Below are 12,289 nucleotides of genomic sequence, written 5' to 3'. Positions count from 1 at the left end.
TAGTATAGGATCTGTACAGATCCGAGGAAAAGGGCGCAAAACGCTTGCTGATGTGGACACATGTGGAGGGCTGACGTGTAGTGGTGTTGCCAGAATAGGTGCAAGCCAGGCCATCGCTTCCTCAAACTTCCTCAAGACAGATGATCCTTCTAGAACCTTTGGCAAGAGGCCACACACTGAGGCAGAGATACTGTGGTGCACTTTGATTCGTCAGGTAGGATGATCTGAGCAAACCTGCAGAACAAATCAGGCTCTGGAGATGTTCAAATAGATATGGCGGAGGGTGCAGGAGTTGTGCGACTCATCAGTGAGGATGCCAAAGCGAGCTTGTTGGGTCTGGAAAACAGTCAGGCAATCACTTGTGAGGTCATTGAGTGCTTGCGCCCAGACGAAGCAGCCGGCTGGGACGCTCTGACACATCAGCTGCAGCATTCCACCTCCGACGAAAGTTCCCCGCCATCACAACGTTCCGGTGATCTTCGAAGCTTCTCAATCTTTTCATGGAAACTTGGTTGTAAGGAACCCTCATCGGGCCTCCCACACATCAAACACGAACGATAATGTATGTGTGCCTCTAGTGGAGAGATATGCGCAAAACCTGTGGTCGCCGCCCCTTACAATGAGGCAACAAATTCGCGTACCTTCCAACTGACGATGTGAAACCCAATCTCAGGGGAAGCAAAGTTAGACGACGCCGAGCCTGTCGCCACAAAATCAATTGCACAGGACCACAGCGGCCCCAAGCGACGGCCTGTTCTAGACGAAGACCTGCTGCAGTTGCTCCAAGCGCCAACGAGCTTTCGGGTCGTCGATATTGCAAGCCTCTACCCTGGTGAGCGTTCTTGATTCTCGAAAGTGCCACAGTGAGGCAGCCTCACACTCTGACATTGTCACATTTGACCATGCCCTGCTGTTGCTTCGGGAAATGCTACTGCAAATGATACAGAACGAACACACCTATATCCAAGGGTAGCTATCTTTATACGAAGACTGAAGGTTGCTTGTAGGATGCCTTCACGGAAGGGGCTCCATGAGAGCAAATCTATATCCAACCAGCAGCGTAAGGGACCATATTTGGTCGATTGCATGCCGTTCTGATGAATTGTCCTATCTTTGAAACAGTGCGGCTGTCTCTACAGGCCAAGTCTGCAGCCACGATGACCTGGCGGCGGTTCCCTCCATCATGCCGATGACTGGAGAGATCTCCCTGAAAGACATTCAGATGCTCATCAGCATCAACAGCCCAATCCTGCGTGACTCCTCAATGATGGACTTCTACCGAGACGCGCAGACCATGGACGATGGAGATTTCTCTGACAGGCTTGCCAGGGTGAGCATTCACTCCTCATGTCTATCCGTCTTCTAGCTGCCTTCCGGCTTTCCTGCAATAAGATTGAACGATTTGAATGCTCAGAATCTAAAGCTTTGGCTGCGTGGGACTCTGCTTGCCATGCAAGCAATGCAAAACATGTGCATCTTGGTCAATCAGGCAGATAGTCCATGATGTCCAAGAATGCAAAAAGTCATCTCCTGACCTTTGCAGAAGCTCTTCTTGCATGCTGCAGGCCGTAGGCAGGAGTGCAGAGTTCCGCAGCTACTGCAACGCTCGCACGAATCTTCACAACCGCAAAATCCCAGTGCTGCTGACCAAGACTCTCTCCAATGGCTGCTGGGCCTTCCTCTTCCTGCACGCGAACGACTACAGCAGCGGCCGCTGCGTTGTGGCGGCAGCCAATGACTGGCACTTCCGATGGAGCCTGATGCACGAGGCGATGGCCGCCAGATTTGGCCAGCCGCCGCCGGGAGCAGGCAACGCCCCCGGCAAGGCGCCCGCCGCTACGAGTCCGCCGCCGCCGCGAACCGTACCTGCTACGGGAGCCGCCGCACCGTCGGATGACTGGGTGCGACCCCGGCATCATTCCATGCGCTTGGGCACACTCGCTGGCATCAAGGCTGAACAATCAGGGATTGACAATGCATTGGACGAAGCTTACTGCATCGGTAGCAGGCTGCCATTGCATTCCATAAACGGTGCTACATGGGTTGCAAAGTTAGCTCTTGCCAATCACCAGCTACTCAGCAGCAGACTCCTGCTCTGCCTAATCAACATTGCTGTGCATGGGCGCGAATTTTGTTGTGGTGTTTGCTGCATATTTGTGGCTGCTGACACACCACATTTTGCAAACTTACAGGCAGCAAGTTACAGGTCGTGTGCATTGTGGTAACAGAGCAGCTTTTGCCTGACATGCCTTCTTGTCTTCTGTCAGGTGTATATTGACTCAAAGCCTGACTCTGAGGGAGAGGGCAAACAGAGGCCCTTCATTCCTGGATTCCTTCGCAGAGATTTGCCTCCAGTCCGTGAGGTGAGTCTCAGCTCTTACTTTGTGTCAGCCCCCAGCAGGTCACATGCATTTCCTGCACTTTGCTTATACCTGCTGTTGTCAACATACCAATGCTGCGGAAAGTATTGCTTCACAGCACATGCATAAATATATCTCCTTTGTGGGAGCTCATTCCTCGGCTTGCTGAAGTTGCTTTTGCTGCCAGGAGGGTGCCACATTGGCTGATGTGGCGGCGCCTCCCGCTGATGTGGCGGGTGATGTGGTGGGACCCCACACAGAGCCGAAACCAGCCGCAGTAAAGAAGGGCCTTGAGCAAATCGTGCCTGAAGAGGCGTCTGCTGTCCAGACAATTGAGGCGCCGCGTGATGCAAGTGACATTTCCTCAGCATGGGAAATGCTCACATTCAATGAAACCAGGAAGTACGAGCTTCTGGCAAGGCAGATGTCGCAGCGCAAGCAGGTGAGCGACTAGCACCTACTTTGCCATCTGCTACTGCCAAACAAGACAGCTAATCTGACCACAAATGCATCCCAAACCTTGCTGTGCTGTCTTGGCGTGTTTTCAGTGAAAGCCATATAGAAATTTGTGCTAGAAAACCCCTTGCACAGAAAGAACCAGTATGCTGCTGCGACTGCCGGTGTGGCATGCAGATTGCGTGCATTGAAGCATCCGTATGACCTATGACAGCAAAATGCTGGCTGACAGAGATCGTGTGACTGCTCTCAGGGGGACGATGGCTCGAGCGATGACTGTTTGCCGGAGGACAAGTTCAGAGATTGCCTCCCCAGAAACCGCTGCGGCAAACTGCCGAGTGTATCCAGCAAAGCTGACAGCCCGAATAAATCCTCTCCAGCAGCCTCCTCCCAAGGCGCAGCTGAGGATAGTGCACAGGCAGGGAGCAAGGAGCCGGAGGAAGCTTCAGGGGGAGCTGCACCCTCGCCTCAGATTACGGCCAAGAGTGCTGCGACTTCGGTGAGCGAGCGCGCGTGGGAAGCTTCCAAGGCAGCTTCATCCGCAGCAGAAGACTTTGTCACCATGCAGATTAAGTTGACCCCTGACAGCACTGCAGCAATCGGGGTCGTCGTGCGGAAGCACACTGCTGAGTCATCTGCGCCAAGTGAGGCTGCAGCTGCAAAGCCAGGATTCTCGCTTGCCACCGAGCCAGATCAGGCGTCTCCTGCACCGCGCAAAGATCGACAGATCGCTAGGCTGAGGGAAGCTGTGGATGGGTGGTTTGGCACATACAAGGCGCCACCTAAACAGGTGTGCCACCAGCTGCCATTCTTTGCCACCTGCTGTCTTTGTCTTTAAAGTATGCTGTTTACTTACTTACTTACTTACTTACAAACTTACTTACTTACTTACTTACTTAGCAACTTAAACACTGACCGGCAGAGCTTTGCGCAATCACTTGGCGCACCCCGCACCCTCCCTGTGTGCCTTGGCGCAAGTTCATCAGATTAGGGGGTTTCATGTGCCGCGATATGTATCGCGATGTGGGACTCCAGATGCCCTAATTGCATGCATGCCCGGCATGAAAGCACACGTTGTGCCTGACAGGTTTGTGTGGGTTTGCTGCCAGGACTACGATGACTCATGCGATGACTCAGAGGATGACTACGAGCCCATGCGGTACAATCCCCCCAGCCGCCGCCGCAACCGGACCAGCACGGCCCACCCACGTGTCACCTCCCTTCCTGTGGCTTCCTCCCGAGGCGCGGCCGAGGAAGCTGCGCCGGCACGCAGCAAGTCCAAGGAAGCTTCCGCAGCAGCTTTCTTCATTGCTGCATCGGCGGCCAGCAAGAGCGCAGTGGCAGCTTCCGAGGCAGCTTCCATCACAGCTGCATCGGCAGCCAGCCAGACCGCAGAGAAAGCTTCCGAGGCAGATTCCTCAAAGGCAGACTCACTGGAGCTCACCTCTGATGAATCAGTGTCAGGCGCAGAGACACGTGTTCCACACTCTCCTGCAAGCTCGGATAGCTGCCGCTATAGCCAATTCATGTACCTGGACGTCTGTGACTGCTCGAGCTGCGAAGAATACAGGCGGGAGAGATGGAACTCACGCAGGGCTCAAGGTATGCCTGGATCCTAAATCCTACCCCTGAAAAGTTCATCAGCATCCCAAATAACAGTTTTATTGTCTGCAGTGTTCACCCCTAGATAGAGCTGGCGGGCCACAGCCCTGTTCACATTCATGTCAGGTGTCAAATCTGAGTGTGCACAATAATAACATTATTACACTGCTGCTGTCAATTAATTGGTCCTGGTGCAGCTTTAATTGGTGAAGCTGTTTCGTGCTGCAAGACCGGGGTAACCCTGAAAGGCATTTGGTGCTTCCGAGCAGGTTGGGGCGCGATGTCAAATTATTCATCTCAGTACTCCTACGGGGGATACTCTGATGATTGCCGGTCGTGATTGTTCGATCGCGCTGAGGAAAAGCGTCTGCAAGCCGAGGCTGAAGATGCTATGTGTGAGGATTGGGCGTATCCTGTCAACAAGCCAATGTTCTTCACCCGCTAGGCCCCGAGAGGGTCCCAATGCAAAGAGTGATGGAGTGATGGCCTAGGCGCCTGCCAGCAGTGGATAGGAGATGGGCAGTTAAGGGGAGGATCAGTGGGAAAACCACTGTCAGTGCCAGGTGAAGCTTCAACACAGGCATGCAAGCAGGCTTGCAAAGTTCTAAGAGGTGAATCCACGTGATAGTTTAATGAGCTCTTGTATATCTTGAGGTGAGGAGGACCTCAATATGGAAGTTTGTGGAGCAAAGATGAGGCAAGACGGCACCAGAGCTTGTTGTGACTCTCATCATCAGAGATCTAGGTCTGCAGATCTTGCATTTGCTTTGTAAAAATTCTTTGAGACACCTGCACTTGGAGATGTTGGCAGGGTTGTGCAAGTGAAGGAGGACAGTTAATTTCCCGGGTGAACTGGTGCAGCAATGTGAAGGTTTACAGTATATTAGTGATGTCAACAACATCCTGCACATGGTGACACCACAAAAGAAGGAGCTTGTCTATATACAAGCAACATCTGATCTGAATATATATCGTACCGCCAACGCAAGTCTGCCGTCCGGTCAAGCCATCATTCTCACCAATTATAAAGCATCAAAGCAACAAAGTTCTTGGCAAGACTTTCACCTGCAGGGTCAATAACATATGGCAGTTCACAGCCACCTAAATCGACAGCCATGCGAGGGCAAAACACATCTTGAAAGCAGAACACACCAAACAAAGCGTATGTCTCGAGATGAGATCAGGAATGCTCAAAAGTGCAACTTTCTCATCTTTCCCTGCACCTCCAGACACAAGCTTGATCTGCACTATTTTGGGAACTCTGCTGTCTTGAGCCGCTCTCATACAATACAGCCGCAGACACTACCTTGTCTCTTTACCAGACATGAGTAATTTCAATGGACCAGGCTGTGAGATATTCTTGATCATGCTGCCCACAGTGACAGGGTATCAACGTGAGCGTGCCCGTATTTAGCCGGCAGCGTTTATTGCGTGATAGCGCCAAATTTGTAATCACGCTTGAATTTTGAATTCGAATTTCATCCCCAGAAACCCCAGGGGCCCCCCCAGCCCAGGGGAACCCTGATCAGGCCGGCCTTCTGGGAGGCGACAGGGGCGTCCACATATGACATAATGTCCGCCACATCAGCCGCCAGGCTGGCATTGTAGAAAGTGGTCGACCCCGGGGTCACGTAGGGCAGCACCTGAGGAGGGGGAATATTCAGGGGTCAAACCCTAGAGCTCATAATTTAGCCCCAGTACCCGAACCCGCTCCATCCCAGGGGGATTCTGATGAGCCCGGCCTTCTCGGCTGAGACTGGCGAGGCAATATATCCCAGGATTCCAGCAACATCCACGACCAGGCTTGCATTGTAGAACTTGGTAGAGCCGGGGGTCACATACGGCAGGACCTGAAGGGGAAGAAAAGAACAGCGGGGGTCAGTTTCCAAATGGAGAATGTGTGCGGGATCAAGCAATCACTCACACATTCCCGATCTGGGACACAACACAGCAACCCCAACATGACAACGCATCCCGAAAGAAGCACCAAAGGAAGAACAGCCCAATCCCAATACACTTCATGTCTGCAACAGACCAACTCTCATGCTTATCCCAGCGTCATGCATGCAACTGTTACCTTCGCTCAAGAGAACAAAGATGCCCGGGCCGATCCGTGGGGGAGAGATGTGACTTTCCAAAGAGGCAAGGGAGTTAAGGGGGGGCGTACCGATGTGCCGGAACCCTCAGCGCCGTTGTTGCTTGACACAATGCCATTGACAGTGCCGCCGACTCCGGGCAGAGTGGTGCCGTTGACCGGCAGGACGCTGTAGTTGAAGGTGATTGTGTTCTTGGCAGAGTCGTACTTGGGCCTGTGGAAAGTGCAGCACAAACATGGTCAGTGCTGGGGCTTGAGTGGCTGCACAGGTCACATGAAACATGCGACGACAATGCTGGCTGCTGCATGGCAGTGCTGAGAGATCTGCTTTTGCAGCTGCGACAGGAAAACTCAAGCGCTGGCAGTGAAGATAGGGCTTTCAATCTGAGCTGGCATGAATCAAGGGCCAATGCAAGGAGTCTCAATGGGAAACTATAACCTATGCGCTTTGCTATGGGGGAAAAGCCCTGCGCCATCAGATTACATTGAAGAGTCCCCATGCATGGCTGCCATTTATTTCGACCTGCATGGCAAGCCTGTATGGCAGCTCCTGGCGCACTCCATGTGCATGTGCATGTGCATGCAAGCAGGTTCATTAACCCAGGGTCAAGCAGGGGAACTTACGCATCGAGCTGCACAAGCACGGTGGAGGCGTTGCCGTTGTAGGAGCCGGAGAGGGCCGCCTGAGGGCCACCCGCCCACTTGCCGCCAAGATCCGCCATGCTGGCACTCACCAGGTAGGTCTGCACGTCATGACATGAACGTCGTAATAAGCCAAAGGAACTGTCATTCTGGTGCTTTGCAACCTCTTTAAGCATTTCTGATGAGTCATTAGTCGAGACAAGGACATGGTCTTGCTCTTTACTGCCATAGTAAGTCAAGAGCTCATCAAGACGAGATGAGGGAGGACTGAATATGCTGCAAGTTCTTGAAAAGCGACACAGGACACTGGAAAACTATTCTCGATGCAGAAGTGGCTTGAGAGGTGGTGAGCTCTTGACTCATTAGAATCTTCACTTATGTTAACCCGAGCTCACGGCTGCACCAAAACAAGTTGCACGTTGCGATGCTCAAACATTTTTGGTCAGTCCCGAGGCAGAAGCAAATTTCCGCGCAGAGTCATTGGCAAGGGTTTGGGTGGTACCTGAGAGACAGCGCCCGCCTTGGGCGAGGGGGGGAACTTGACGTAGGAGGTGGTGTTGGCAATGTCGTACAGCACAAGGGCTGTGCCGTTGATGAAGGCAGCCTTGCCAGCAGTCAGGGCCAGGACTCCATCGATGGGGGATGAGGCTGCAGCACAAAGCACGAAATCCGCGAAAACGTCAGAAGTATAATAGGGATGTAATCTTCACTAAAGCTTTGTCTTCTGGCACCCAATACTGTGATATGCCTCCCTCTGCCAACCCTGCCAGTGGGGCAAGCCATGAGGCAAGTCGTATTCCAAGGGAACTGCAGAACCCCCGCGAGGAGGGGATGCGATTACCTGCAGGAGCCGGAGCTGGGGCCTGCTGCAGATTTCTGGAGGCTGCCACACCTGCAGAACCACAGATACGACTTAGTACAGCTCAGTTCAATGTGCCCAATTCTAGATGCTACGAAGGCAAGCTAGCACATGAGTGCAGAGTCGTCCTAGTCCAGCAATAGCATCATGTAAGGGAAATGTACAGTTATGTCTTGCTTTTGAGAGCCAATACGTGCCCTGACTAAGCTGCTCCGACTAGGCACTCTCGCTGAGACAGGAGATGTCGTAATATTCCGTAGCACGCTTGTCACAGCACTTGACAATCATACAGAACAGAAAACCTGCACAGATGAAACACAAGGGCGGCAAAGAATGATCTTTGACCGGCAAATGCCAGAAGCTGGCTCATGCTACCATCACACACCACGCCCGCCACGATGCCAGACTCTTCCTTTCCTCAAACACCGTGCCGTACAGCCTAAGAGGCACCGTATGCCTTCCAAAAGAAAGGATGTACAAGCCAAATCGTTCTGCAGGGCCATCTGCAAACTGTTGCTTGTGCCACCATCGCCAATTGGCAGCACGAGCCCTAGTACTTCCCAGCGAGGCCGTCAAGCGCCCGCAAAAGGCTCACCTTGCGATGAGATGGCAATCAGAGCTGACAGAATAACGAAAGTAGACATCATACTCCTGCTAAGCTGCATTTGGCGGCTATCGGCTCGTTCAGACAGAAAGATACGAAGCTGGCCGGTATGATCAAGTCGGTCACGTTTCGCTGGGCAGACGTTGGCCGATATCAGCCCGATGTTTTCCTCCTCGACGGATATCTTGGATATTCGAAAGCAAACTTGTTTGTCAAGCCAAACTTTACGAATCGCTGAGGTAGCTGGGATCTGCATTACTCCATCACCCCACTTACGATCATTGGATTTACGAGAGATTCCCTGCGTTTGTCATGCTGATCTAGGAAGCTCAAGGAAGCTTGCGTTCAGGACTTCTCAAAGTGTGCCCACCTCTCTGCAACACTGTGATTCACTCATGCTCGTGAATGAAAGGTTCAGAAGTGCAGTACTGGACTAGTCATGCAAGCGCAGTGCAGCCACCATGATGTTGGTCCATTTGTATCCAGAGACCAGTTTCCAGAGAGATTCCCTGCTGCAGATGCACTGATTTGAGGACCCCAGTCAGTGGCATTTGGTGCCAGCGCACTAATCTCAATCAGATCATTTTTGAAAAGCCCATTTAATGAGGTCACCTTACTTCAGATATCATCTGCAGGTCATGCTGCAAGATCTCACTGTCATTGTGAGCATCACAACTTGTTGAACTGGCAGTTCCTGCATCCCACTGGCGGACAATGAGGGCTTCAAAGTATTCTTACTAACTTGAAGCAGCTATTAATCTAGAAGCTACAAGGCATTGCTGCTAATTGGATGCTGCGAATGGCAATAATGCCTGTCACATCACAGGAAATATGAGTCATTTCCACTTTTCTAGAGTCTGCTCTTCACCGAGCGAAGCCATGTCAACAGCCGTAGCTGTAACACACTTTTCTCAAAGACACCAGTTTTTTTGGAGGTGTGCGCAAGACTCAAAGGTGCAGGTCTTTCAGCAAACCTTCTGAGAGGCTTTGACTGAGCTAATTCAGACGCTGTCAACGATGTGCAAATGCACAGAAATTGATGCTAAGGCATTGACCAGTCAAACATGAGTCCCTGTCATTCTTTCTATACTTCAAAACTTCAAGTCAAGGGCCGGGATTGGCAACCGCCCAAGTGCCGGTTTGCGGCAGTACTTACTGAAGACTTCCGTAGTAGTCATTAGTATCTATGACTGCAGTGCCTCAAGGGTAGTAGTAAGGGTCGCCCACATAGTAGTCATAGCCATAGCCAAAGCTGTAGCCCAGGGGGACTCTGATCAGTCCAGCCTTCTCGCCAGATGTTGACGAGCCACTTCCAGTGTACTTAGCAATATCGGCTGTGTCGATAAACAGCGTGGCGTTGTACAGGGTCAATCCGGGGGCGGCTGCCGTCAACAGAGGGGTAGCTCCACTGCTGTCGGTTGACTGGCTCGCAACCTGCAGCAATATCAACTGCTCAGCACAGCATGATCTTGGTTCGGAAGTTTTCTGCTCACGTTGGAAGGATCCCCTTCACAAGGAAGAACAGTTTGTAATACATCGTTTTCCGTGGAAGTGTTGATCAGCATGAAAATTTGTCATAGGTATCTAATCGAAGCACAAGTGATTAACGATTCTTCACACTGAAGCAGTAATTAGAAATTTTGTCATCCAATGTCATGTCATCCAAAAAATCCAAGAGATATGAAAGAAGTTACCATGTGAAGCCAGTTTAAGTCTTCTTAAAGAGCAGGCAGGGTGACTCACCAAGCCCAGGACAGAATTGGCGATGCCCGAAGCTGCGGGCAGCGATGACTCATTGGCAGGCAGCACCTTGTAAGCCAGGGTCACCACGTCGGTCGCTGCGTTGTACACGGGCCTGTAGAACGCAGCAAACAGCAAGCCTCAGATCCCTTCTGTAAATTTTTGATGCCATAAATATCTTTCAATGAGCTTTTTGCATGCATGCTGCACAACACACCAATAAGCAGTGTTGCACCCTGATGGGGGACTGATGAGTTAAAAGAGTGCATGGCAGGCATGGCTCAGGTGTAAATTTGATTTCAAGAATAGGTGACTCACGCGTTGAGAATGAGGAGGATGTTCGAGGCATTGCCATTGGCAGAGCCTGACAGCAGCGCCTGAGGCCCATCAATCCATTTGCCGCTGGTTGCAGCCAGCTTCTTGCTGAAGAAAGCTGCCTGCAAGACACCCAGCATTATCAAAACAACGCGCCGTTCCTGCCAGAGACAAGGTGCGTCTGCGGACAGGCTGCAGGTGAATGCTGCCACATATCCTTCCCCTGGAAGGACTTGTCAGATCCACGCAAGAGCCCAAGCTGCTCAGCGTTTCCACTGCTCCTGCCAGCCGGGGCCAGGTATTTACAAGGGCATAAAACAAGAATCTATTGCCCCTCCCTTGCATCATTATTGTGGGAGGCCATAGCACAAGCGGTGGGCAATACCAGGTGACCACAAGGTTGAGCTGAGTGCTCACAATTCTCCTTCTTCGACTGTACTTTGCAGCACAAATTCTTCGGATGAGCTCTAGCAACGCGCATGCGCTGCAGTTGTTTTCTGTGCCAGAAACAGTCACATTGACAAGCCACCGGGCAGAGAAACACCTTTGCAAAGGAGCCAGCAGCCGGCTTGGGGGTGTATTGCACCCACTGAGTGACATTGGGTACGCCACTGAGATCGATGGCTGTGTTGTTTTTGAAGGTGATCTTGGGAATCGTCACGATGAAAACTCCGTTGGCTGCCGGCCTGGCAGCTCCTGCCGGTGCCATGGCCCCCATAGGAGCAGTCTTGGACATAGGTGCAGGAGCAGGTGCTGTGGCAAGAAGATCCCTGCTGATGGCGAGTGAACCTGCAGTGGAACGAAGGCTTGTGTGGGATACGAGTCACAAGAACCATGTATGATACTTCAGCTGAGTTTAGATCATCGTTACATTTTTGTTGCTTGTGCCTGGGGAATTCACAGACTGAGCGTGACACCCGAATGATGGATCTGCTCCTTCTCAAGAGATTGTTACTTCGGGAATCCTTTGCTGTGCTGGCTAGTAATTTGTTAAAGCACAAATGTTGACCATCAAGTGCAGATAATCTCCTTTTCGGAGCTTACTTTCCTCCATATCTGCGTTACTATATTTTCCGAAACCACGATGAGCACGAGCAAAGACGCACCTGGCGCTTGAATTGCTGCTAAGACACACAGCAAGGCAATGGTGATGCTAGTGTAGGATGATCGCGGCCACATCCTTGCGCAGGCCCGAGTCGGGCGATGGTAAGCTGGCAAACCCGGTCTCCGGTGGTGCTCCTTTAACGTCACAAGGTTGCGCGAGCCTCCGACAAGGTTCAGCTTTTTTTAAACACAAAAATGCGTCAGTGGTGCTCTCTCGGGATCGATTTTCAGTCTATTGGACGCTAGGCTTTATGATGAATTGCTGGCGGTTTCGATGATGAAAGTATTCATGATGACGGCGTTCCAGAACTTCATCTCCCAGTCAGCAGAACGTCAGCTTCTCTCAGATCAGGTCTGGACATGAGAGAAGCAGCACATATATGGCAGTGTGAGCGCCAACATAGAATCCAGAATGCACGGAATATTTTACTTGAGCCGGTCCCCACGCAACTGTGCAATTTCTCAGGGACACCGGTACATAGCTGCAAGCAGTGCGGCCTCAGGCTCTTGAC

The 12,289-nt window shown here is 51.8% G+C and overlaps 3 protein-coding genes across 3 annotated transcripts; 1 reads left to right on the top strand and 2 right to left on the bottom strand.

The window, feature by feature from the left end:
* Nucleotides 1–273: 273 nt before the first annotated feature.
* On the top strand, nucleotides 274–4,507 carry COCSUDRAFT_63752 (hypothetical protein; the record flags this gene model as incomplete). Its single annotated transcript, XM_005647093.1, has 9 exons — nucleotides 274–307; nucleotides 674–832; nucleotides 1,140–1,330; nucleotides 1,566–1,901; nucleotides 2,268–2,363; nucleotides 2,548–2,802; nucleotides 3,070–3,606; nucleotides 3,926–4,292; nucleotides 4,491–4,507. 9 exons carry the CDS (start codon nucleotides 274–276, stop codon nucleotides 4,505–4,507), a joined length of 1,992 nt encoding a protein of 663 aa, XP_005647150.1.
* A 1,182-nt stretch (nucleotides 4,508–5,689) lies between these two features.
* COCSUDRAFT_33340 (hypothetical protein) lies at nucleotides 5,690–8,815 on the bottom strand. The gene is made up of 6 exons (XM_005647092.1): nucleotides 8,610–8,815; nucleotides 7,997–8,047; nucleotides 7,658–7,803; nucleotides 7,138–7,256; nucleotides 6,586–6,727; nucleotides 5,690–6,061 (listed from the first exon to the last, which is right to left on the bottom strand). The coding sequence occupies exons 1-6, from the start codon at nucleotides 8,677–8,679 to the stop codon at nucleotides 5,897–5,899; spliced, it is 693 nt and encodes a 230-aa protein (XP_005647149.1). The 5' UTR covers nucleotides 8,680–8,815; the 3' UTR covers nucleotides 5,690–5,896.
* A 404-nt stretch (nucleotides 8,816–9,219) lies between these two features.
* Nucleotides 9,220–11,382, bottom strand: COCSUDRAFT_66304 (hypothetical protein; the record flags this gene model as incomplete). Its single annotated transcript, XM_005647091.1, has 4 exons — nucleotides 9,220–10,052; nucleotides 10,362–10,473; nucleotides 10,677–10,795; nucleotides 11,218–11,382. 4 exons carry the CDS (start codon nucleotides 11,380–11,382, stop codon nucleotides 9,819–9,821), a joined length of 630 nt encoding a protein of 209 aa, XP_005647148.1. The 3' UTR covers nucleotides 9,220–9,818.
* Between the last annotated feature and the right edge of the window lie 907 nt (nucleotides 11,383–12,289).

Source organism: Coccomyxa subellipsoidea (genome assembly GCF_000258705.1).
Source record: "Coccomyxa subellipsoidea C-169, whole genome shotgun sequence".
Lineage (NCBI taxonomy): Eukaryota > Viridiplantae > Chlorophyta > Trebouxiophyceae > Coccomyxaceae > Coccomyxa > Coccomyxa subellipsoidea.
The sequence above is the reverse complement of the archived record's forward strand: the minus strand, read 5'-3'. Positions and strand labels throughout refer to the sequence as shown.

Coding starts and splice junctions, on each gene's coding strand:
- COCSUDRAFT_33340 (XM_005647092.1), bottom strand. CDS start 8,679: ATGCAGCTTAGCAGGAGTATGATGTCTACTTTCGTTATTCTGTCAGCT. Junction 6,728..7,137: donor GTGCTTGTGCAGCTCGATGC/GTAAGTTCCCCT, acceptor CACTTTCCACAG/GCCCAAGTACGACTCTGCCA. Junction 6,062..6,585: donor CTGAGGGTTCCGGCACATCG/GTACGCCCCCCC, acceptor CCCCCTCCTCAG/GTGCTGCCCTACGTGACCCC.